The sequence below is a fragment of the Lynx canadensis genome, chromosome A2 (assembly GCF_007474595.2).
Source record: "Lynx canadensis isolate LIC74 chromosome A2, mLynCan4.pri.v2, whole genome shotgun sequence".
Lineage (NCBI taxonomy): Eukaryota > Metazoa > Chordata > Mammalia > Carnivora > Felidae > Lynx > Lynx canadensis.
This window is the reverse complement of record NC_044304.2, coordinates 21,457,573-21,483,823: the sequence shown is the minus strand read 5'-3', so window position 1 is coordinate 21,483,823 and position 26,251 is coordinate 21,457,573. Positions and strand designations below refer to the sequence as shown.

General features: G+C 44.7%; 1 protein-coding gene across 1 annotated transcript in view; it reads left to right on the top strand.

Moving 5' to 3' along the window:
- The window catches only part of RFT1 (RFT1 homolog), a 36,207-nt gene that overhangs the window by 7,096 nt on the left and 2,860 nt on the right, over positions 1–26,251 (top strand). The window contains exons 4-11 of the mRNA XM_030307013.2: positions 136–325; positions 1,336–1,437; positions 6,061–6,198; positions 12,778–12,856; positions 15,716–15,766; positions 16,696–16,826; positions 18,172–18,316; positions 22,159–22,264. Coding sequence (XP_030162873.1) covers positions 136–325; positions 1,336–1,437; positions 6,061–6,198; positions 12,778–12,856; positions 15,716–15,766; positions 16,696–16,826; positions 18,172–18,316; positions 22,159–22,264 — 942 coding nt within the window. The remainder of the gene's footprint in view (positions 1–135; positions 326–1,335; positions 1,438–6,060; positions 6,199–12,777; positions 12,857–15,715; positions 15,767–16,695; positions 16,827–18,171; positions 18,317–22,158; positions 22,265–26,251) is intronic.

Here is a 26,251-nt window from a genome sequence, read left to right as displayed (position 1 = left end):
GGCATGTAGTAAGTGCCTTAATAAGTGGTAGCTATTTTTAAAATTCTATTTCTTTTCTGTTTAATGTTACTATTTTAATATATATATTTTTTATTTTTAGCATATTAAAAAAACATTTTTTTTTTCTTTTTCTAGGGTCCCCCTGGGTATGTTTTGGTCCTTGCTCCTGGGCTGGGTGTGGTTACAGTTGCTGGAAGTGCCTGATCCTAATGCCGTCCCCCACTATGGAAGTGGAGTGGTGTTGTTCGGTCTTTCGGCTGTGGTGGAGCTTCTGGGAGAGCCCTTCTGGGTCTTGGCACAAGCACAGATGTTTGTCAAGCTCAAGGTCAGCATGCCTTCTGCTCTGATGGGAAATTCGAAGAAGGGAAAGAGTGATTTCTTAAAAAGATTTTCTAGGGGCGCCTGGGTGGCTCAGTCCGTTAAGCGTCCAACTTCAGCTCAGGTCACAATCTCGCGGTCTGTGGGTTCGAGCCCCGCGTCGGGCTCTGGGCTGATGGCTCAGAGCCTGGAGCCTGCTTCCAGTTCTGTGTCTCCCTCTGTCTCTGCCCCTCCCCCGTTCATGCTCTGTCTCTCTCTGTCTCAAAAATAAATAAACGTTAAAAAAAAAAAATTAAAAAAGATTTTCTAGGAGTGATGATTTTTTTTCAGATTTGCATTTAAAAAGAAATTTGGAAAAAGGTAACATGATCAGTTTAATTCATTCCCTTGAAATTTGGCAGATGGGCTGGGCTTAAGTTTACATCTGCTATACTATTAATGCAAAAACAGGTTTGCTAATAGGGAAGTTATTAGCTTAGATAAGAATTTAAGAGGACTGTGAAGGTTTTTCAGATTTTCCTAGTGATTCTATTTTTAATTGTGTGCTAATATTAATTTTTCGTGTTTTAAAATTTGTTGTTTAATATGTACAAAAGAATATATGCTGTATGTGTAAATCTTTTTTTTAAGTTTATTTATTTATTTTTGAGAGAATAGGGACAGTGTGAGTTGGGGAGGGACAGAGAGAGGGAGAGAGAGAGAATCCCAAGCAAAGAGCCCTATGCGGGGCTTGAACTCACAAACCGTGAAATCATGACCTGAGCTGAAATCAAGAGTCAGACACTTAACCAACTGAGCCACCCAGGCACCCTGCTGTATGTGTAAATCTTAAAGCATGATAACACTGAAAATCTATGAACTTACCACCCAGCCCAACTAGAACATTGTCATGCTATGTCTAACCACATGCCCCACCCCCATTGCCGGGGTAACCACTATCCCAGGTTTCTATTTGTCATTCCTGTGCATCTTTAGTTTTTAATAACGTAAAGTGCACCCTTTACTACATATTTGCAGGTGATTGCTGAGAGCCTGTCGGTCATCCTCAAGAGTGTCCTGACAGCTTTTCTTGTGCTATGGTCGCCTCACTGGGGGCTATACATTTTCTCTTTGGCCCAGGTAAGGGTTATGGCTTTTCACTTTTGTATAATCTATGTTTCTCCATTTGATTTTCTTCTTCTTTTTTTTTTAAGTTTATTCATTTATTATTTCTGAGAGAGAGAGAAAGAAAGAAAGAGAGAGAGGGAGGGAGGAAGGGTGAGTGAGCACAAGTGGGAGGTGGGCAGAGAGAGAGAGGGAGAGACAGAATCCAAAGCAGGCTCCAGGCTCTGAGCTGTCAGCACAGAGCCTGAGGCGGGGCTCGAACGCTGACCTCGAGATCATGACCTGAGCCAAAGTTGAAAGTTTAACTGGTTGAGCTACCCAGGTGCCCCTGATTTTTTTCTTCTTGTTCCCGTTACTGTGTGGTTTACATTTGCAGTATTCATGCATGTGAGGCAGGCTGGAAGCTCTAGTAAGATGGTCGTGACAGTTCTTTTCCTTTGGCTGTCCACTCTACGCCACGTGCTGATGCTACTGATATCCCCAGGGGCCCGGTGAAGGCCCAGCACTCGGCCTCATTGTCCAACATAACAACTCCTTTAGATGTTCTGTGGGCGAGCCCATACCAAACTCACCTTTGATTGTCTTACTGTCTCATGGAGGAGGGAGAAAAGCAGTGAGGGAGTGGGGTGAGAACCAAATTGCATGTGTGTTTTTTTTCCCTGGATCTTAATCAGTTGTTCTCAGGATAGGAAGAAACTCTGCCAAGCCTGTTTGAAACTTGCATTGAAATCTCACACAATGCAGAGCACATGAATTGAGTCTTAGCAGGCGCACTCTCACTTTCAGCAGCTCCGGCCTCGTTGCCATCCCAGTTTCTAGTTCTAGTTCATATCTGTAGCTTGAATAAAAGTACGACTAGGGTATAGTGCTCATTTTAAAAACAAAACCTAAGATCAGATAGATATCAGAACATCTTATAGGGCAAAGCAGTTTGTAATATTTCTTCATGTATAGGAAGGTAAATTAAAATTCTTAGTCACAGTTTTAGTGAAAGTCTTTCCTGTGTCCTAAGCAAAAACCGCAAATGTATTTGTGAACACAGTAAAAGTAGATTTAAAAATAATATTATAAGAATGACAGTTACCTCCCAAAAGTAGTTTGCAAACAGTTGCATATTTTAGAGAAGTTATTTGTGATTATTTTTGCCATGTTTTATTAGATCTGGGATTACAGTACTCTGCATTCATCATGTTTTTGATATATTCTTCCTAATAGAACAGGAGGCCATGGAGATGCCCAGTTATTGGTTGGCCCTTCTTGGGAAAGGCGCTTGCATTATGACTTTCTGATGGTCCTAGCTCCCACTCAGGATACATCATAGGTCAGCAAGGCCCATTCTAAGTTTATTTGCTTTCTTATTATAAGACTTCAGAGAGCTCTTCTCTGGTACATTCTCTGTCAGTGTCTGTGTGAGAGGCCTGAGGGCCATCAGCACCTCATATCAGCAGGCGATCCCTGCCCAGGGCTCTGGGATTCTCCTTTGTCCAACGCACTTCCAGGTTCCTCCTTAAACAGCTCTTTACCCCATCATATATCAAATACCCCATCTTTAGAATATATAAAGAATTCTTACAACTCAACAACAAAAAGACAGACTACCCTAAAAGTGGGTAAAGGAATGGAATACTACTTGTCAATGAGAAAGAATGAAACATGGCCTTTTGTAGCAACGTGGAGGGAACTGGAGAGTGTTATGCTAAGTGACATAAGTCATACAGAGAAAGACAGATACCATATGTTTTCACTCTTATGTGGATCCTGAGAAACTTAACAGAAGACCATGGGGGAGGGGAAGGGGAAAAAAAAGTTACATAGAGGGAAGGAGGCAAACCATAAGAGACTCTTAAAAACTGAGAATAAACTGAGGGTTGATGGGAGGTGGGAGGGAGGGGGATGTGGGTGATGGGCATTGAGGAGGGCACCTGTTGAGATCAGCACTGGGTGTTGTATGGGAACCAATTTGACAATAAATTCCATATTAAAAAAGTAATAAAATAAATAAATAATAAAAGGGGGTAAAGGACCTGAATAAACATTTTTCCAAAGAAGATATGCAAATAAATAGCCAATAAGCACATGAAAAGATGCTTAATATCATCAGTCATTAGGCAAATGTGAATTAAAAACAATGAGATAACTTTATACCAATTAGGATGGCTGTTATCAAAAAATAAAAGTAAAACCCAGAAAATAGCAAGTGTTGCTGAGGATATGGAGAAATTGGAACCCTCATACATTGCTGGTGGGACTATAAAATGGTGCAGCCACTGTGGAAAACAGTTTGGCAGTTCCTCAGAAGGTTCAAACGTAAGGGTACCTGGGTGGTTCAGTTGGTTAAGTGTTGGACTTTGGCTCAGGTCATGATCTCCCGCATCGAGCCCTCTGCTGTCAGCACAGAGCCCACTTCAGATCCTCTGTCCCCCTGTCTCTCTGCCCCTCCCCTGCTTGTGCTCTCTCTCTCTCTCTCTCTCTCTCTCTGTCAAAAATAAACATTAAAAAAAAAAAAAGTTAAATGTAGAACTGATGTATGCCCAGCAATTCCACTCCTAGGTATATACCCAAAAGAATGAAAGCATGAGTTCAAACAACTTGTACACAGCAACACTATTCACCATAGCCAAAAGGAGGAAAGAACCAGATGTCCATCAACTGATGAAAGGATAAACAAAATGTGGCATATCTATGCCATGGAATATTACTCAGCCATAAAAATGATAATGTGCCACGACACCATGAACTTTGAAAACATGATACCAAGTGAACAAAGCCAGACACAAAAGGCCACCTATTGTGTGATTCCATTAATATAAAGTGTCCAGAATAGGCAAGTCCATAGAGACAAAGCAGAATTTGATTGCCAGGGACAGAGGAGTAGAAAGTGACTGCTTAATGGGCACAGAATTGCCTTTTGTTTTTTTTTTTGTTTGTTTGTTTGTTTTTTTTTAAATTTTTTTTTCAACATTTATTTTTGGGACAGAGAGAGAGACAGAGCATGAACAGGGGAGGGGCAGAGAGAGGGAGACACAGAATCGGAAACAGGCTCCAGGCTCCGAGCTGTCAGCACAGAGCCATCAGCCCAGAGCCTGACGCGGGGCTCGAACTCACAGACCGCGAGATCGTGACCTGGCTGAAGTCGGACGCTTAACCGACTGCGCCACCCAGGCGCCCCCAGAATTGCCTTTTGGAGTGATGGAAATGTTCTGGAATGAAATAGTGGTGATGGTTGTACAGCACTGTGAATGTACGAAAAGCCACTGAATTGTATGTTTTAAAATGGTTAAGATAGTCAACGTCATGTTATGTGAATTTTTCCCAATAAAAAGAGGGAAGGATCATGTAGTTGGGATTCAGTGCATGAAGACTATTCACAGGTTGTTACTGCCCCCAGGTGCTGCTCTGTGGGAAGATGAAGGGAGGTAGGGAACGGGTCCTCTTGTCACAGAAGATGTTGCATCTGGTGCTATGGCTCACAGCAGAGCTGCTGTGTCTCAGAGGGCTTGAGGCATGAAAGAAGGATGGTGGATGGCGGGCTCTGTCCTCAGGCATGGATAAGGGTGGAGAGTTGAGGAGCCTGAACCCACTAGACAAGACTCCCCTTTCTCCTTGCTCTGTGCCTTTGCCACAGGAGCAGGCCTGACGTTACCAGATTGAAAGCGGGGCCTGGAGGTCCTGTTCCTTCCTGAGCTAGTGCACATTGCTGTTCCCAGGGGGGAGAGAAGGAAGAAGAGAGCTTGTGAAAGGGGCTGTTTGGATACTCCTCCCAACCTGCAAACAAAACCCCAGGCTGCCGCTCCTGGCCAAAAGCCACCCTTTTGTCCTGGGTGAGTGGAGGGAAGGGTGGGCCCTCCTATCACCCCCCTGACTCCCTCCCCTGTCCTGTAGTAGCTCTTGCCTTGCCCACACAGTGGGCTGAGAGGAGGGAGCCAACAGCTTATTTCTGCTTTGTAATCACAGTGTGACAGGCTTCCTGGGTTTATGGAAAAGCCCCCATCCTAGATGATGGCAAGTCCCCAGATATTAGCACAGTACATATGGGTCCTCACGGTGTGCTGTCTAGACGGGAGACTCGTTCCTTTGGCCAACTACAAACATTTTGAGAACATATGTGACATTACTGTGGTGGTGACACTATGGGCTGTCTGTAATGGAAATTATGTTCTGCCTGCCTGGAAGCACTGTTCTCCTAGTCAGGTCAAGGGTTTGGAGCACTTTTCCCATAGATGCCCCAGCAGAGCTGGCTTTTAGTGAGTAGTGCTCTTTTCCAGAGGGTGGGGCATTGCTCGCTAGAAGGTACAGTTAATAAAGATGGTTCTATTTCTCTTTTTTTTAAGATTGATTGATTGATTGATGAGAGAGAGAGAGAGAGAGAGAGAGAGAGAGGGAAGGGCAGAGAGAGGGAGAGAGAGAGAATCCCAACCGGCTCTGCGCCATCAGCACAGAGCCTGACTCAGGGCTCAAACTCACGAACCGTGAGATCATGACCTGAGCCAAAATCAAGAGTCGGATGCTTAACCAACTGAGCCACCCAGGCACCACAAGCCATTTCTTGATTGGCCTTTGAGGTCAAATTCATAGTTATATCTTAATTCTGCCTATATTAAAACTGTGCAATTTAAATCCATTATTTTCTTTTTTCAGCTTTTCTATACTGCAGTTCTGGTGCTCTGCTATGTTATTTATTTCACAAAGTTATTGGGCTCCTCAGAATCAACCAAGCAACAGACTCTTCCTGTCTCCAGAATGACAGATATGTTACCCAGTATTACAAGAAGTAGAGTAAGTAATACATTCTATCTCTTGTCATTTTAATCACAGATCCTGATTATCCTTGAAAGGAAGAAACTATTACTTTCTTGTTTATTGCTATAATAGCAAGGATAGTTCCATAGCTTATATTTATTGAGTGCTCACTAAGTGCTAGGCCAAGGTTTCTCAGCCTTGACATTGTTGACATCTTGGGCTAGATAATTCTTTGTTGTAGGGGCTGTCTTGTAGATTGTAGGATGTTTAGCAGCATTCTTGATCTTAACCCAGTAGTTGCCAGTAGCTACCACCTCTCAGCTGTAGTAACCAAAAATGTCTCCAGACACAAATGTCCCCTGCGGGATAAAACTGCCCCCCTCGAGGACCGCTTTGCTAGCTCCTATGCTGGGTGCTTTCGTGCCTTATTTAATGCTTATACCAACTCTGTGAGCCTGACATTATTATTGCAATTTTAGGGTTAAGGAACTGAGGCTTAGAAACTAAATATCTGCCCGAGGTGAGGGTCAGAGTGAGGGCAGGGGCCTGGAGTGGCTTGAATCGCCACAGAGCACAGGCTGTAACCACCGCGGGCCACTCTCTGTTTTGCTGTGTCTTGGTTTTTCTCAGGACTGCCTTCCAGCGCAGATGGTCCAGCCTGCTGACAAAGCAGGGTGACCCCTCCAGAGCTCCATTACCTAGTGTCAGGCCAGTCTCTCCGGTGACCCACTTTCCCACGTAGACCACTAAGGATTCTAGCTGCTGATGTGTGGGAGCGAGGAATAACCTTTTTCTTCTGAACTCTCCAGCTCTCGGTCCATTTGACTTTTATTTCCTGACTCTGGTGGGGTCACTGCTGCCTGTGGCCCCGGCATGGTACACGTGATGTTATGCCACGTTGCCTCTGCTCAGATGCTTTGTGAACTGGGCTGACTCACTTTCCCTTTTCCCATACTTGTTTGCCGCCCACATGTGGTGCACGTAGTGGAGGTGAGGCTTCAGCTGGACTTCTCCTTATTCCTTTTTTGTGATTACTTGAGAAAGTAGGAAAGTATTTGAGATATAAGTCTCAGAACTTATGGAATCCTGTTAGACAGCTTTTCAAGAAAGACCAGATGTTATGTAACGAAGCCAGATATGTTCTCATTTGTTAGATAAGCGTTCTCCATTCCGATCACACAGATCTCACCTTTAGCCTAAATCAGCATGGCAGTTTTGAGATACCATGCTGTCTCATCTGCAGACTTGGAGGATAAGGACTTGGGATCGCTTCTCCTGCGTAGAGCTTCTGCCACCTGCCCACAGAGCAGCTTTTCATACCTGGCCAGCCCCTGGGCCTGGCAGTATTTTGGAAAAGAGCATTTGGACTATTAACACAGGCAAGGAGAGGGTAATGAAAAGAGCCTCAGTGTGTATTTAATTCTGTGGTGGGCATACAACTCTGAGCTGCAGTTTACTTGTCTGTCAAATGGGGATACTAAAAGTACCTTTCTCCTAAGGTGCTTGTAGGAACGGGATGAGATGGGGCATCTGAATACTTAACACCATGGCTGGCACAGGTGGGTGTCCATAAGTGACAGCTGATACCATGCCCCCGCCCCCCATGCCGCTGCTGCTCTCAGTAGGGATAGCTCCACCGGCACATCCTAGCAAAGCAGCCACTGGTGGCATCGGGGCAGGAACCCAGTGGTTTGATCTGGCACTCCGTCCTGAAGGCACCCAGGCTCATATTTCTGGGACAGAAGTCTTGACCATGAGAAGGTATGTGTACCTGTTACACACAGTGGGCCATTCCTGCTGATAGTCAGAGCACAGCCCTCTGCCAGGTGCTGTCTGGGATACAGATACGTAAGGTGATTGCTGGGCCTCAGGGAGCTTCCTGTGCTTTTGGGAGGCAGTAAGTGCTGATATGAAGCCTGCATCACTCTCTCCAGACCTCAGGGTCCTTATTTTCTTTTTTTAATGATTTATTTATTTTTGAGAGAGAGAGAGGGAGAGAGAGCGCATGAGTGAGCATGAGTGGGGGAGGGGCAGAGAGAGAGAGGGAGACACAGAATCCTAAGCAGGCTCCAGGCTCTGAGCTGTCAGCACAGAGCCCGATGTAGGGCTGGAACCCACGAATCATGAGATCATGACCTGAGCCGAAGTCTGACACTCAGCTGACTGAGCCACCCAGGCTCCCCTCAGGGGCCTTATTTTTAAGGTGAGATAATTAGTCTGCACAACCTGTGAGGCCCCTTTGAAGACTTAAGGAATTGTGAAAGTATTTGAACTTCAACAAAGAACCGTTTATAATAACTGCCACTGACTGCATGCTTACTCTGTGAGTGGCACTCTGCTAAGCACTTTACATGGACTCATGTGCTTAAACCTCATAGTAATAACCTTATGAGATATTGTCTCCATTTCACAGATGAGAAAACTGAGGTTCAGAGTAGTTAACTGACCAAACCAAAATCCCACATCTGAATTTGGACCCACTTCTCTCTAACTTGTATCTGTGAACTAATCTTAGTCTGTGTTTTTAATCTCCCTGCTGTGTAGTCTTCCAGAAGAAATTGGCTTATTGCCCAAAGTAGTTATTTGTTGACTTAACAATTGGGAAGTTCTAGGTGGAACAATTCATTATTCAAGTTTTTCGTTTTGTTTTGTTTTGTTTTTGTTGTTGTTGTTTTTGTTTTTAAGAGAAAAGAAATGAGCTGCATCTGAATGCAGTGGATGGCTTTACCACCAGCAGCATGTACCTACCTTGACCCTTGGGAGCAGTTTTCTGCACTGGGGGTTCCCACATAGAGAGCTGGTCAATTCTATTCAAAATCAATTTGACCAAAATGGGAGATTTATTTCCTGTACTTGTAGAATTCCATCTTCTGCAAAAGAGACTTACTTAGCCTTAAAATAAATAAGTGATACTTCAAATAATGGCTGCTTTTAGATCTTTTCTATTTTTTGACACTTCTGAGTGATTTCATATGAGAGATCTGCTAATATTTAAGTAAAGCTGAGGCATTTAACACAGCAAGCATGTCATAAGCAGTATTCTGTGTTAAGCACTGTACCAGGTGCCCTGAGTGGGGTCCCTGCCCTCAGAACTTGCATTGTGATGGGGAGGTAAGATGTGTATTCAACTAACCATTGCAAGACAGTGTGTGTGTGTGTAGTGTTGACAAAATAGAAGCACAAGGAAGGGACTGATGAATTCATGCAGCAGCATTGAGGAAGGCTTCTTGGAGGAAGCTACTTTTGAACTGGGCCTTGACACATGGGTGGACAGAGGTGAATGGGCATGTGTGGTAGAAATGCTCACTTGTGGCTGCGGGAAGAAGACGTTTGCTTGGGCCCCATTATCTGCCCATCACTGTGTTGGCACTGGGATTGCAGAGATGACTGGGGTACTTAGGTTGGCTGAACAGTGGGGGAGGGGAGAGGAAACAAGGTGGAAGGAGTTTATGGCCTGCTGGGCTAAGGCCAGGTAGAGGTGGCCTTGGTGCTGTGGAGCGTGGGCTTGATTCAGGGGCAGCGGAGCCTAATGAAAGGTTTGTGAACAGAGCTGTGATCCAGGTGCCTGTGTCGAGGCACTTACCATCTGTTTCAGATTTATCAAGTGTCTTGTTTTCTCTCATTCAGTCCTCATACCAGGAGATAGACTCCTTATCCCATTTTGCATATGAGAAAACTGAGGCTTAGCACTGAGAAGTTGGGAGCTGCAGTTTGAGCCTCAGTCTGTGAGCTTGACTCCAAAGCCTGAACCCTCCCAGCAGGATGAGCTAGAGAAGAGGCTGGAAGTGAAGAAGCTCATGAGGAGGCAGTCCAGATGAGAAGTGATGAGGACAGTCAGAGGACATGTGAGCGTGAACACAGCTGGGGCAGAGGCCATAGGCCCAGAGCAAGAGGGAGAGGAAGGGGTACTGTGTGGGATGTGGAGGTGATATGGAGACTAGACCATGGCCGCAGACTCCCTGGTGACTGTTGTCAGTGTGGGAGGCACGTGGCTTCTGGACCGTCCTAAGGCAGGAGAGTTTGGAAAGGGGAAGAGTGACTCATATTAAAGCATTGTGAGCCCCCAAGTTCAGATTGCAGACATTCCCCTGTGGTTCTGCCCATTACCTTTTGCCATCCACGCCTCTATTTCTCCATCAGTACAGGAGGCAATGGAATGCCTTTTGGTCAGGGGATTCCAGAGAAATGCACAGCCACGTAGACCAGCTAAGCAGTACCAACCTAGCTCTTGTGAAATAGGCCTCTTTGACCTCCTGCCAAGTGACATATCCATCCTAAACAAAATAGTAAAAGCCCAAAGAATGTGCTGCTTCTTTTCTCCCACTTCTTCTTCTCAGCAGAGACCACTGAGAAGAAATCCAGTCTTTGATCAGACTTCCTGCCTCTATGTCCTGAATGAGCATTTTGAAGATAGTAAGCAGCGTGACCATTCCTTCTAAACTGTGGGTCCATTTAAATTGAAGGCATTAGGAGAATGGAATGCTCACGTGTGAGCTTTCAGGTCAAATACACTGTCAAGATTTAACTCTGGTAAACAATCTTTTTTTTTTTTTTTAATGTTTATTTTTGAGAGAGAGAGAGAGAGAGACAGAGCATGAGTAGGAGAGGAGCAGAGAGAGAGAGACACACACAGAATCAGAAGCATGCTCCAGCCTCTGAGCTGTCAGCAGCAAGCCTGATGTGGGGTTTGAACCCAGGAACTGTGAGATCATGACCTGAGCAGAAGTTGGACACTTAACCAACTGAGCCACCCAGGTGCCCCTGGTAAACAATCTTTTAGAGTTCAGTCATCTTCCCAACCCCATTTACAACCTCCTGGCAAGTAGGCTTCACAAAAGCCCCATGGGCAGCTGTAACTGTTCATTTCCTTTGAAAAGAGCTCAGGCACTGCTGTGCAGCACCCCCCACCCCCACCCAGCCAAAAAGGACCACTTGGCATTGGGGTGCAGGCGAGCTGCCCACGGCTCCCCTGGAGCTAAGGGAGGGATCGGTGCTGGCGATGATGTGGCTCACAGTGCCCCCTAGTGGTGGTAGGTACTCTGGTGCTCTTTGCTCTGGGGAAAGGAGATGCCCAATTTCCTTGACACTGGGGAAGATTTCCTCCTGGGTTAGTGCTCCCCGTGGCATCTGCTCCAGGTCCAGTGATGCTCTGAGGACAGCGTGGCTTGGGAGATTCAGGCTTGTCCTCACAGTGTCTAGAAGAAGCGCTCTGAAAACAAGGAGTGAAGATATTTGAAACCTGAAAATGACCTTCGTTTTTAAGGGATGCTCTAGACTTCCTCTGTCCTGAATGGTAGCCACCAGCTACCCTGGACATCGAGACGGGCCGTAAGCATACCATAAGCACTGGATTTCAAAGACTTAGTATGAAAAAGATAATATGAAATGCCTCTAATATTTTTTTACATGTTGAAATGATAATATTTTGGGCTAAGTAAAATATATTAAAATAATTTTATTTCCCTTTTACTGTTCACTGTGGCTGCTGTAAAATTTAAAATGATATATATAGCCTGCATTATATTTCCACTGGACAGCCGTGCTCTACACAGATGGTTTTGGGGCCAAGATCAGGGGTTCATGTGATTGGGACAGGTTCCACATCTGCCCTTGGGCCAACTTCCATAGCTGTAACTGATCTTTTGGAGAGGTGGAGTGGACTTGGCCTTTGTGATTCACCCCTTTCCTCCCAAAGAGCCCCCCTGAAATCCTCCCTTTCAAAGTCATCACTTTGAGTTAGTAAGAATTTTTCAAAATGCAGGTACCCTGAGATTAAGAACCTAACACCTAGACTGAACATTATGGGATCTCAGGATGCCTACATTAGAGAGGAGGGGCCTCCAGAGGGAACTGGGGGAGATAGAAAGACAAAAGTCACATCCAGCTAGCTGCTCCACTCTTCCAGTTTGTGGTCAGCAGTCTGGCCTTGAGACCGCCTGTCTCTTATAGGTTGAACTCTGCCCTTCCTAAGCATTTACTTTCTCCTTACCTTCCTATCCTTAGGAAATGGGCAGTTTGGTGTCTCCCTGGGAGTTTTGGAAGAGCCATATCAAAAGTTTTGGGTTGGTTTTTTCCTCCCCTGTATCATAACCGTTTTGAGTGGTTTGACTGACTTGGGAAGCCCGGCTCCCTTTTGAAATACACAAGCAAAGCTCATATACTTTGTATAAAGGGACCCTGGATGGCAAAATACAGCATTAAGATGTGGGGTGTGTGGAGCAGAATTTGTTCTGCAGCTTGGAATCCTTCAGACCTATCTCAAGGAGATAAACGACTGTGAGCTGTGTGTTAGATACGGTCAGCTTACCATCTGTGCAACAAGGGGATAGCACAGTTCCTTAGGGGTCTCAGTGAATGAATCTTTGTAGGCCCTTTACAGAGAGGCTCTTCCCATCTAGGACTTTGTCTTCATGTTTAGCAGTGGAAACTCTTTGCTAGGATTTGCCAGGATTTGTTGGTTGCCTTCTGTGTGCTTAGCATTAAATGAAAAATTAATGGACACTCTCCAAATTGGGATTTAGGCACCAAAATGAGTTTCCCTCTCGTGTAGCATTATTGTACCCTTCGACTTGCAATGCCTGGGAGATTTTGTTTTTGTTTTGTTTTCTCTTCTAGGCTTTTGTAAATTGGAAAGAGGCTAAACTGACTTGGAGTTTTTTCAAACAGTCTTTCTTGAAGCAGATTTTGACAGAAGGTAAGTGAAAGGTTACCCTGAGCAGTCTGGATACCATAGTGTGTATAAGTGAGGGAATTTCACAGAACTGCTGATTACCTAGACCTGGACCATTTGCTTTATAGAGCTCCCTGACCTGAGGAACCTCAGAAATCGGAGCTTTTTAAATAAGGAGGACACTGACATTTACATACCGAGGGTCAGTGCCATTGTCTAATTTCTACAGGGTCCTACAGTAATGAGGAACGATTTAATTTGAATCCACATCTAATTCCTAAACCCCATGTTTTATCATTTAAAGAAATGTATTATGCAAGTTCTTTATGAATTACAGAAAACTTGGAAAATAAAATTATCCATAATCTCATTATCCTGTCCTAACTTTTTAGACATTTTTTTTGAACTTTTTTTTTTTAAGAACCGAGTTTTCATCATTTTATTTTTTTAAGCAGTCAGAGTCACCCTTATGTGGTAGTGTGGCCAGGCTTCCAGTTTCTTAAAGCTTTCCAGTTTAACAGTGACAGAGCAATGCAGGCAGAGGGTTGGCACAGAGCTGCACATACAGCTAGTCTTTCTCCATGTGTGTATTGGTTTATTTATGCCCAGCTGTAGTTCAGAGAGTGAGGCTGGAGGCAGCTGGAAGCCAGTAAAGGCAGTGGCTTCTCTCCACATAAATGTCGTATGTCATACACCTACATATTTGTTACTGAACATGTTTTTAAATCTTTTCAAAAAATTATATTTTAATTATAAAAATAATATAATTCATTACAAAAATTTTAGAAAATAGAAAGTTCCCTATAATTCTAGCATTCTAATATAACCATCATTATTATTATCTCGTTATTTTCCTTTTTTCCCCTGTCTTTATTTTTCATTAATTATGGTTCCAAAGGGAAGTAACTCCCCTGAGCCACTTTCCCTGTCTGTGAGTTAAGGCATAGAACCAGGAGGGCTCTTGAACTTTGACAGTGCTTATTTCTAGCCTGAGTCTGTAACATTGCCATTACAAAAGTGAAACTCGCTCATAGGACTTCTGGGGAAAGTAAGGTCAGAAGCCTTTGGAGAGCTGAGTGAAGGTGCCTTACCTCTATGTTGCTTGGGAGCAGGATGTGCTGTTTACCACCATCTCCCCAGAACCCTGCTGGGACTGCTTGTGATCAGTGTTCAACAAATATTTATTGATAAAGGTATCTGTAGTGAAATTGTATATTGTGATAGTTCACGTTGTTAGAATGGGAAAATCAGTGGAGGGAGTTTGGAAAGGGCATTTGCTTTTATGCACTTTGTTTTCCTCCCGGAGTTTTAAGAGCAGTTGAAACGAGTTAAGAAGTGGATCCAGTCAAGCAATGGCCTGATTGTCTAGATTGGAGTGGCTAGGTTTGTGGCAGCAGGTGTGAGTTAGCCAGGCCTGAATGTGGTACCGATGGCTTCCACGGTGGGGCCACCCTGGCCTGACTGCCCAGGGCTGTTAGGAACCTCTCAGGGCTTTCATCTCCATGGCTGTGAAATGAGGAAGTGGCTGGACAAGGACCACCCCCACAAGGTTCTTTTTATCTACAAACTACAACTCTAAAAAACAGTTGAAATCATTCATTGTAATAGCAAAAATATAGGTGCTGTTAACTTCTGCCCCCACATTTCCTGAACACTGTGTGCCAGGTGCTGAGAATACACAGATGAATGAGTTACAGGCCACAGCCTCGAGGAGCTCATTCTCTCACCAGAGACACAAACAGTTGTGTGGTTAGCTTTGAACCAGGGCTGCCAGAGCTATACTTGGAAACATTAGCTCTTTCGAGTGCCCTCGCATTTCCTGGAGCTCTGCTAGGAAACGAGGGACAGCAGTGTGAGGGAGATGTGGTTCCTTCCCCCAGGGAGCTTACAGAGTTGGGAAGGAGAAGCCGCTTGTACCAGAACACATAGAAGTTCCTGTCGAAAAGCCAGTCTAGGTGGCCAGCATGCTTAGAGTCGAGGCTGGGAGCAGGAGGGGCCCAGCCTGAAGCAGAGCAGCTGGAGGGGCTAAAGCCTGATGGGGCAAAGCAGAGGATGACCATGTGATGGTAGGTGGGGATGAGGTTGGTGAAGGAAAGCTGAAAAGATAGCCTGGGGTCGATTTGCAAAAGGCCTCAGGTGCAGAATTACGGAAGCCTGGACTTTTTGTAAACATCAAGAGCCATTTAAAGGTGTGAAAGCAGGGGTCACCTTAAGATCTGTATTTGCAGAAGCTGGGACTGTTAGCAATGAGGATGGATCAAGGCAGTGCAGAGACACAGATAGGAGCTAGTGATGTCCTGTGGTCATGTGGGCTGAGTCCGAGAGGGTGCAGGGAGGACCAAAGGGAGACTGGAGAGAAGATCCTCACTGCTTCTAGTCTCTGAATATCACTTTCCTTTTTGAGCAAGTTGCTAGGAAGTGAGAATTTGCCCTTTACGGCTCTGGGCACTGCTCAGAGCTCCATCCATCCACAGTGGGCCACACAAGGAGGAAACCTGATGAGCCTGTGCACATAATCATGGACCTCTCATTTCACAGAACCTACACTTAAAATTTGGAACAGTCATTTTTATGATTAACATATAGTAATCTTACCTTCCTCCCTTTTTTTATTAGACTGGTCTTATTGATTTTGTTTTTGTTTTCAATTTAACTGGTTTGGAGATTTGCTGTCAATAAATCCCCCATCATTTGCCGTTATTACTATTTTGAGATTATGGATAGAATCTTGTTTGAAATCAATATTAAGAACATGTCTTTAACTGACTATATAATTTTTCTCCTTTGAGAGTATTTGCCAGCTGGAAAGTTGATAGTCGATAAAAGGAAACAAGAAAATAATGTGCCCTTGAAATGCTAATTATTTTGGTTTTCTATTTGTAGGCGAGCGATATGTAATGACCTTTTTGAACGTGTTAAATTTTGGCGATCAGGGTAAGATGAAATTCTGTAGTGAACACCGTTAGTAGATGATTAGTAATAGTTTTCTCTGCGGTTTGATACATTTAATGAAAAATATACCCGATGATTATAAAAGATGAATATTGGAAAAAAATGATTCCTAAGGATTGAAAATTGTTGGTCTCTGTAAATATATAGAGTGTACTGACCGCCCCCTCTCTTGTGACTCGGGTGGCAGGTTCTCTGTTGAGATCCCCTGGTTCCTGCAGAGCTCTGGTGTCCATCTGGGGTTTGGGGGCACTGACAGAAAAGGGAGCTTGCCATCACAGTCACAGAGTTGCCCTGTGATCGTGCGGCTAGATAAGTCTCAATACTTTCTTTGTATTTATTTTTGACTATAATCCTGAAGTAGTGGAAAGAAAAAAATTTTTAAATCAACTTGGCATTAATGATTTCTATAAAAAAAAAAAAGTGCTGGTGCTGGAAATGTTCTGTCTTGACTGTGTCAGTGTCAGTATCCCAGCTGCAATACTGTGCCCTGCTCTCACAAAATGTTACTATTCATGAAACTGGGTAATGGATCTGTGATTTCTTAAAACTACCTGTGAATCTATAATTACCTCAAAAAAGTTCCATTAAAAAAATTAAATTAGTGGGGCACCTGGGTGGCTCAGTCGGTTGAGCGTCTGACTTTGGCTCAGGTCATGATCTCAGGGCTCGTGAGTTCAAGCCCCACGTTGGGCTCTGTGCTGACAGATCAGAGCCTGGAGTCTGCTTCGGATTCTGTGTCCCTCTCTGGCTCTGCCCCTCCTTCACTCATGCTTTGTCTCTCTCTCTCTCAAGAATAAATAAAGCATTTAAAAAAAATTTTTTTAATTGAATTAGAAAGAATGTTAATGGTGCCATGAAAACTCAAATCAGAAAACTAGTAGGATTATTGTTTCTTCCTTTTTTTCTTGTAGGTGTATACGATATAGTGAATAATCTTGGCTCCCTTGTGGCCAGATTAATTTTCCAGCCAATAGAGGAGAGTTTTTACATATTTTTCGCCAAGGTGCTAGAGAGAGGAAAGGACGCCACACTTCAAAAGCAGGTAGTCTTGGTTCTTAGGTCACTGTCTCTCTGGTGAATTCTCCAATTTCAGGGTAAACAGACTGAAATGTGCAGCAGCCAGTTTCCCTTCTGTTTGATCTGAAATTTCCTTCTAGATTTCATTCTTCCATCGCCTTCCAAATGATGGTAGGACTCTGAGCTCACTTCTTTTGAAGCCTTCTCCCTTTGCCCTGGCTGGCCCCTCCCTTCTCATTCTTAGTCCTTCTTTGTAAGCTCACTCTTGATCCAGCCTTCTCAGAACTCTCTGCAGCCATCCCCAGTGCGGCGCATACCCCTCCCCTGGTCTAGGAGTAGCTGGAAGAATCGAGGTTGCCTCCTCCATCCTCACATTCTCAAGAACCACAGGCGAGCCGAAGGATGCAGAGTCTGGGACAAGTCTCGTGTAGGGCGTGGGGAGAAAAGGATGTGGTCATTTGGTGTCACTCACCACACCAGTTGCTTAATAAGCTTCTTAAAGACCGTGAAGTGCCCAGAGCTACACTCTTCTATATACTCCTATTGATAAATAACAGAAGAGATTTTAATCCAGGCATATTTGGTTGTCGAAACTTCCCTTTTTCTAAAACCATCGAAAATGTCTGACTTCTCTTAGAATTAAAAGGAAGCTAAGTCACCCTCTTACATGTCTTAGAAGACATTTTGAAAAATACAGTTTATGCACAGTCGACTGGTTCTCAGTCGATTTAGGAATATTTTCCTAAGCATACTTTGACAGGAATGTCAGAATTTGGAGACGTTTGTCAGGAGAAGCACACTGACAAAGCTAGCTGGCTAGCAATGTAAAAACTTGCTGTCCATTTAAGAATAAATACCAGGGGCGCCTGGGTGGCTCAGTTGGTTAAGTGCCAGACTTCGGCTCAGGTCATGATCTCACAGTTCGTGGGTTCGAGCCCCGCATCGGGCTCTGCGCAGACAGCCTGGAGCCTGCTTCGGATGCTGTGTCTCCCTCTCTCTCTGCCCCTTCTCAGCTCACACTCTGTCTCTCCCTCTCTTTCTCTCAAAAATAAATAAACGTTAAAAAAAAAAAAGAATAAATATCAGAGAGGAAAGCTAATGTTTCCTAAGCAACCTTTGAAATAACTTATCCTGAATGAGTTAAAAACCAGACCTCCCCTGAACTACCTAAGAAGGCACAGATTGTCTTTTTTTCCTTCATTTCCTTCGTGCTAATTGACATGGAAACAGCATAGGCTGCAGAAAAGCAGTGACGCCTCTCAGCAGGTGAACGAGTGCTCTGTAAGACAGCAAAGAGAGATAAGGCCAGATGTGAAGTTTTTCTTTAGCTCATGATTCATCCAACTTCCTTCCCTCTCCCCCTGTCCCAGGAGGACATGGCTGTGGCCGCCACCGTGTTGGAGTCCCTGCTCAAGCTGGCCCTGCTGGCCGGCCTGACCATCACCATTTTTGGCTTTGCCTATTCTCAGCTGGCTTTGGATATCTATGGAGGAGTCATGCTTAGCTCTGGATCAGGTACGCGCAAGAGTTTTGTCAGATTGATTCTAATTTCTAATCAGAAATAGAAAAGTCTTATGAAATTCAAAAACTTGCATGCATACGGGTTGATACTTGTCAGTATAGGGGACATTGTCAGTGGCTGGGATTCTGAGGCCGTTCCCCTCATACAAGGTCAGAAACATCTGGGTACCATTAGGGGGGTTTGGCACCACATCAGCCAGTCCCCCAAATTCACTTGGAGAAGTCGTTATGAATCTTTGGCTCTCCTCCCAGGCTTAAGATATGTCTTGCGGGGCACTTCCCTGTGCACCCTCTTGGATGAGGGAGGAAGGCAGAGAGCAGGCTCTAATGAGTCTCCGCTTGATACTAAACACATCTGAAGGTAGTAAATGCCACATAAATCTCACAGCCTGATGCATGAGAGCCTCTGAAGGATAACTCGGAGCCATTTGCAGAGAATAAAATTGATCTCGGCAAGTAAAATGGTATATTTAATCCAGTGACTCTTGGTCTTTGAAGGACAAAATTATCGAACGTGTCTAACTTTGAAACATCGGTGCCCAGGCCACTGAGCACCTCATAGCACTTGCTAGGCCCTGGGGACTTCACCAATTTCAAAATGTGCTGGGCCACAGGCTGGCAGTCCACTTGCAGTGTTTCATCTTGGGTTGGGTAAAGATGTTTTCAGTTCCTCAGGGCACTAGACAAGAACCCTGAAGTCTTCTTTCTGCTGCCCCATCTCAATGTAAAGGGCTTTGTCAGATGCCATTTTACAAGTTCCCTGGCATGTTTTGGTCTCCACTATAATGGTCCCAAACTTAGGGTATTACGGAGGAGGGGCCAAGTTTCTACACAAGAGCCAAGGTCATTAAGTTTGGAGAAACACCTGCTGTGAACCCAATGAGGTGGTTTGCAGCTCCCTGCAGCTTGTGCTGTGAGACCCTGGGGTTCCATCAGACAGGCAGGGAGGCCTCATTAGGAAGCCATTAGTATGAGTCAGTGTGCAGAGATTGGGGACTTGACTATTTCACAATAGCAGGGCCTCCTTAAAAAAGGTAATCACCAAGAAACAGCTTGTATTGTAATGAAATCACAGGACATTTTCATGAGGAGAAGGCTGTCCCATCAATACAGTGTTCACCTGGTGGAGTAATTAGTCATAGAAGGTACAGAAACAGACTGCTGTGATTGTGTAGCCCTTTTGCTCAAGTAAGAGGCTGGTCCCAGTTTTCAGCATTGATAATAGATTTATCAGTTACAAGGGTCAGTGTTAGTTGATTTCTAAGGTAATAAATTCTGTTTCTAATGTTTTATGTCCGTCATTAATAATTTTAGATTCAACATGATGAGCACTGAATAATGTGTAGAATTGTTGAATCACTATATTGTACACCTGAAACTAATACAACACCGTTAAAAAAAATAACAATTTTAGATTCAAAAAGATATTCCTTTGGTATCCTCTTCAGAAATAGAAGAGTCTTAAGAATAGTCTGGATTCTCAGTCTCTGAAAAAAATGTGCTGTTTGGTGAATCAGGACTGTTGTTATTTCTTGCCTGGCCCAGGGTTCCATCAGTGCCACTGTCCTAGCAGGGTCTTCTAGCATTTTTCTCCTCGTGGTAGCTGCCTCTCACATTGACCGAACTTTCAGCTCTCTCTCTAACACCAATGGTGGCTTCTGGTAGTATATCCCCAACCTTGGCCCCTGCTGGCTTTCCTTCCCTCATCTCCTTGCTCTGCTCCTGACTCTTTGGACTCGTGCTGTGGATCTGAATGCCTTTCCTTTGCCAGAAAATATGAACACTGGATTTCTTTTAGTGACTAAGTTATTGAGGCCTAATTTACATAAAGTAAGAATCTGTACTCTTAAGAGTACAATTTGATGAGTTTTGACAAATATATACACCCATGTAACCAACATCCTGGTTGATAGGTTCAACACTTTCATCACCCCAGAGAGTTCTCTCAGGACCCTTTCCAGTCATCTGCCTCCCTCTACCTCAGAGGCAACCACTGTTCTGATTTCTATCACTACAGATTAGTATTGCTTTTTTTTTTTTTTTAAATGTTTATTTTTGAGAGAGAGAAAGCAGGGGAGGGGCAGAGAGAGAGGGAGATGGAATCTGACGCAGGCTCTTGCTGTCAGCACAGAACCCAGTGCGAGGCTTGAACCCACGAACCGTGGGATCATGACCTGAGCTGGTCAGAAACTCAATCAGCTGAGCCACCCAGGCGCCCCAGTGTTGCTTTTAAAAGGGACTTCAGGGGCGCCTGGGTGGCGCAGTCGGTTAAGCGTCCGACTTCAGCCAGGTCACGATCTCGCGGTCCGTGAGTTCGAGCCCCGCGTCGGGCTCTGGGCTGATGGCTCGGAGCCTGGAGCCTGTTTCCGATTCTGTGTCTCCCTCTCTCTCTGCCGCCCCCCCCCAACCCTGTTCATGCTCTGTCTCTCTCTGTCCCAAAAATAAATAAACGTTGAAAAAAAAAATTTTAAAAATAAAAGGGACTTCATATAAATGAAATCACATGGGGCACCTGCGTGGCTCAGTCGGTTAAGCGTCCAGTGTCAGTTCAGATCACGATCTCTTGGTTCATAGTTTGAGCCCCGCATCGGGCTCTCTGCTGTCAGCACAGAGCCCACATTGGTTCTTCTGTCCCCTTCCCTTTCTGCCCCCTCTACTCACTCTCTCTCCCCCTCAAAAATAAACATTTAAAAAATAAGTTTTTTTAAAAAGCAAATGAAATCATAAAGTATGGACACTTTAATGTTTGGTTTTTTTCCCTCAATATACAGTTTTTGGGATTCATCCATGTTTTGACACGGATCAGTAGTTTTTTTCTCTTTGATCACTTCTCTGAGAAGTATTCCTTTATATGGCTGGCCCACAGTTTATTCTTTCTCTTGTTGATGATCAGTTTGGGCTATTATGAGTAAAACCGCTATGGACATTTTTGTACAAGGGGTTTTGTGAACACATACATTTATTTTTGTTGGATGGATATTTATGGGTGGAATTGCTGGGTCATAGGTTTTATTAGAAGTTGCTTGGCTGTGGGGCGCCTGGGTGGCTCAGTCCGTTGAGCATCTGACTTTGGCTCAGGTCATAATCTCATGGCTGGTGGGTTCGAGCCCCACGTTGCTCTGTGCTGCCAGGTCAGAGCCTGGAACCTCTTCAGATTCTGTGTCCCCTCTTTCTCTCTGCCCCTCCCCCGCTCATGCGTGCTCTCTCAAAAATAAACAGGAATATTAAAAAAAAAAAAAGTTGCTTGGCTGCCTCTTGGTAATGGCCCTCCTAAAAGAGGGGATCAATTCCATTTTTAAGGCTCCCAGTCTTTTGTTAGCAGATTTTTGTGAAACTTGTTAGTTAGCTATAGAACTATATCACTATGTTTTAGAAGAAAATAACACGATGGTTACTCTGATTCTCCCTGCAGATTTGCGGAGGGGTTCTGTCTCTAGTTTTCTGCCGCTCCTGAGCCCTGGGCTTCTCCCCAGTGTCTTTTGTCCAGGACCTGTTCAGCCGAGGTTCTCATACATGCAGGGCCACTAGTGGCCTTGAGTGCTCAAACCAGCAGACCTCTTCGTGCAGATTTACAAAGTGAGAAGACTTGCTTCCTGGTCAGATGAGAATTTAGTTGTTAAGAGAGATTTGTAGGCTTAATCTCAATTGCCCTTTTGTTTTTAGCCGTTTCTTTTAATCGGTGCCATGGAATACTGGGAGGCCTTCCAGATAGTTAAGACCATAGGCTCGAGCATGTGTCTGCCCACTGACGGTACCAGCAGGGCTCCTGAGCCAGTTCTGGTACGTGTGGGCCTTCTGTTTGGGCTCTGGAGTCTCCGTGGGTTGTTTCCTCATAGGTCCTGTTTTGCTGCGTTCCTACTGTCTCTACGTCCTCCTGCTTGCCATCAACGGAGTGACCGAGTGTTTCACATTTGCTGCCATGAGCAAAGAGGAGGTCGACAGGTAGGTAACCTGAAAGACCCGCCTTTAATCATGGCCTTCCGCCAAGTTGCCAGTCTTCTCTCTTTTCGTCCTGAGCGTGGATTCACGGAAAGCTCTCGCAGACGCAGCACCTACAGCACTAGCGCCATGCCCGGGCTCTCCGGTGGCTGCGCACGCACCATCCGGTTAGTCTTCCCCACGCACGGCCAGGGCAGCAACCCCCCTTCGCCTCCCTTTGGAGGAGGAAGAAATCCGGGCCCCATGGGGCTGTGTTAGTCCAGGTTTGCAGAGACAGGCACAGGACCAGCTCCACTCCTCCACCGCCTTGCCCAGTGCCCCTGTGGGTTACCACGGAGCTTCTGCAAGATGCAGAGTCCTCCACCTGAGACTCTGATTTGTAGGCCTTGGAGAAACTCAGGGATCTGTGACACCTTTCCTCAGAGAAAGGCCCAAGTGCGCATATATGTTTGCCACAATTTTTTCCCATCCATTGACCCCAGATCAGGACCTCTGCTCTGGTGCCTCAGACTGGTTCTTAGCACTGGCCGTCAGTCAGAATGCCCCCTGGAGCTTGTTCGATGTGCAGATTCCTATCGGCCCTTCTTCCACCACTCTCCTAGCACGCTTGCGAAACCAGCCGCCTCCCGACATACATGTTTTTTAAAAGCTCCTCAGTGATTCTAACACCATCTCCTAGCTTAGAGCTTCTGACCCTCACCCAGCATCATTCATCTCTTGCGTCCCAAATGCCAGAAGTAGCATGGCAGTATCTTAAGGCATCACTACAGGATGAGGTTGAGGAGAGGGGTAAAACTGATAGGGGAAAAGGAGAGGAGGAAAAGGGAAAGACCGTAGAGGGACGGGTGCAGATAATGAGGCAAGTGGTCCTGGTGATCCTCTTGTCCCTTGAGACCTGGATCCCTTGTGGGAGGTCTTGTACTGCCTTTCTAAGGCCTTGAGTGCCATCAATAGCCCTCAGGCCCAGTGGTGGAGGTGGGACAAGAAAGGGTAACTCTGAGAGTTGGAGAACCTTCCTATCATTCAGAGCAGCCTCTTTATGCTTCCAGCCTGGGGCTGTTTCACAAGGAAGCTTGGTGACTTTGCTATTGCACAGTCGAGAACTGGAGCCCAGAGCAGCATCTTAGCCCAGACCCACCAGAGTCCCCTAGGAGTTCCAGCCCCTCCTAGACCAACTGAATTAGCCTGTAAGGGGCTGGAGCCAAGGAATCTTTCATCACATAGCTCTAGGAGATGTCTGATGGACAGCTACGGTCTGAGGAACCACTGGCCCAGACCAGTTTATCAGTAAAAACTACATTGAGCACTGTGACCCTGTACATATTAGGTGGACATGACTGAGTGAAGCCCTCACAAAGCAGCAAATACCCCAGTTATGTGCAGACACACTGATGATTCTTAATTCTGTTAGATTGCATTTTTCAAACTGCCATGTCATGACCCAGTAAACTGATTTCTCAGCCTACTTTTAAGTCACAACCTGCAGTTCTCAGATACTGGTCCAGATAGGGTTTTTACTTCAGATAGTTAAATGTGTAACTATAAAACTACTCGGAGTCATCCTCCCCACCCTTTTTTTCCCCATGGATGAAAAGGTCTATTTAAGTTTAATTTTGAAATACTGTGTTTTTATTTGAAAGGTGTTTCAAACGTGAAATAATTTTTAGATATAATGTAAAATATACTAAATGAGGCACTGGGCCACAGTACAAAGAGCTCTGGACAAGGAATCTATCTCTTTGGAGGGAATTTTGTTGTAATAATTTCAGCATTAGTGTTAAGGGGGAGAGTCAGCACTAAGCCTGCTTAATATGGTAAAATGTATCTTACAATCAAATCATGAGGGAATATAGACAGTGGCTGGCTGCTTTCTTTCCTCTTACATTGCAATGAACCAAAAGAAACAACTTTCTAAGTTCGCTGTAATGCGATTTTGATGATATATAAACATCTGGAAAATTATTTCCACGGTATTAGTAGTCAGCATGGAGAAAACACAGAACCAAAGCACCTTCTAATGCAGTTTTCATCTGTAGCAACGCACTTCCCCAAAGAGTGAAATGTGTTCCCCCTGTGTGTATTAAACCCAGCAGCCAGGTTCTGTCTGGGCCTGCGGCCCAGCCCCCAGCCCCCGTGTGAGCACATGGCACCTGGCCTCATCACAGACCACAGCATTTTTTTATCTCTGTGAATTTAACCAGACATACAACTCCAGTAAGGATTTTTATAGTGGGTTTGGGCAGTTTAGTTAAATGTTATGATTGATTTACATTGGGCATTTTAGATTCTGAATTGAAAAAAAAAATAGTGTATTGATAAAGTCATGGGCTTTTACTTAAAACTTTAATCAGTGTTTTTCTAAATTAAAATAGGGCATTTGGTTGGACCTGGAATATTAGAAAATCCTTTGAATTCCAAGTTTTTTTGTTAATAACCTCATAATATATATATAGACTCTGAATGATGGTTTTTTCGTCTTCCCTGTTGAAGAATTTTTGTTCTGTTTTGTTAAGGAGCTCTCCCTTTCTTTTCATTTGACAAATGCTTTTTGAGCATTTGCTTTCTAATAGGCATCGTGTTAAGCTCCAGGAATACAGCAATGAAGAGACAGACGAGATCCCTGCTCTCCTGAAGCTGACGGTGGGGGAGGCAGACAGCAAACACGTAAATAAATAAGGAAATACTGTGCAGCTCAGATAACTACAACAGGGTTATGCTGAGAGAGTGAGGCTCTTTTGGATTGGGAGGCCCCTCTGAGGAGGTGGCATTCAGGCTGAGGCTGGATGACCAAGCAGAGTCTGCTGTACAAAGATGGGGCAGAGCCTCTCAGGCACAGGGGACAGGGACACAAAGGCCCAAGACTGCTTTGTTGGCCTTTGAATGTCCAGCGTGGAGCTGGTCTCCATAATTGTTGAGTGAAGGACGAGTGCCATTTTCTCATGTTGGCTCATGAGAGACTGGCACCATCCTTTTCATGGCTGTGGAGGCCACATTGATGGCTGTGCCTTGATGTGCTCAACCAGCACCCACTGGGGGATACTGCAGTTGTTGCCACAGCCCACATCCTTGACCATCTATGTCTTGATAAGCATGATTTTAAGCCTAGTATTTTCTTGGGGCCATGAAAAAAATCAGCATTCATAAAGAATTTACTGTTTACAGTAACCAAACCTTATAGAATAGTCATTATTGTCGCTAATTTTGAATTGATTTAAAAAGTGGTATTTTAATTGCATCTTTAAATTTCCCTTATTTTCCTGAAGTGGATTATGCCTTTAAGGCTATAGATTTGTGAGTTCTGGAAATTTCAACAGCTGTAGAGCCATCTTCTGACAGTGAAAAACACTGGACCCTTATCATTATCAGCTCTTCCCAAATGGCCACACCAAAGAAGCCACACTGTTGAATTCGTCGCTGCTTGAATTAGCATGAATTAGCTACTGGTTTCACCCATTATTGACATTTTACTTAGAGTTGGGTGAGAATGACTTTGAAAGTTTTGGAATCTCTTGCCTCAAATCCAAGGATTAGTGTAGTAGAGCTGTCTGAGATATTTTCTTGGGGAGAAAAAAAAAGATTATATAGCTCTACTTCTTTTTGTAAAAGAGGTCACGTAACTGGTCTGTGATGGTCCCCACCCTCAGTGGCTTGTTATGAAGTTGGCCATTCTGATCGTTGATCAGGTGTCAGTGAAAAGTACACCTCCCTTGTTGGAGGATTGTGTGTGTGTGTGTGTGTGTGTGTGTGTGTGTGTGTGTGTGTGTGTGTGGTATTCTTATCACCTCCTCTGATAAAGTATATCTCCATAGCACCTTGGGCTTGGTCAGCCTGAGGACTAGTACCTGGGCATTTGGCAGACATAGTGGCTTTCTTACCATCCCTTGCGTGCTGAACCTGGGTGGCCTATGAGGTTTCCTAACCCAGCAGACATAGCTGGGGGACCTAATGGTTTGGTTCCCTCAAAAACTATGTACCTAGAATGCCTGTTGC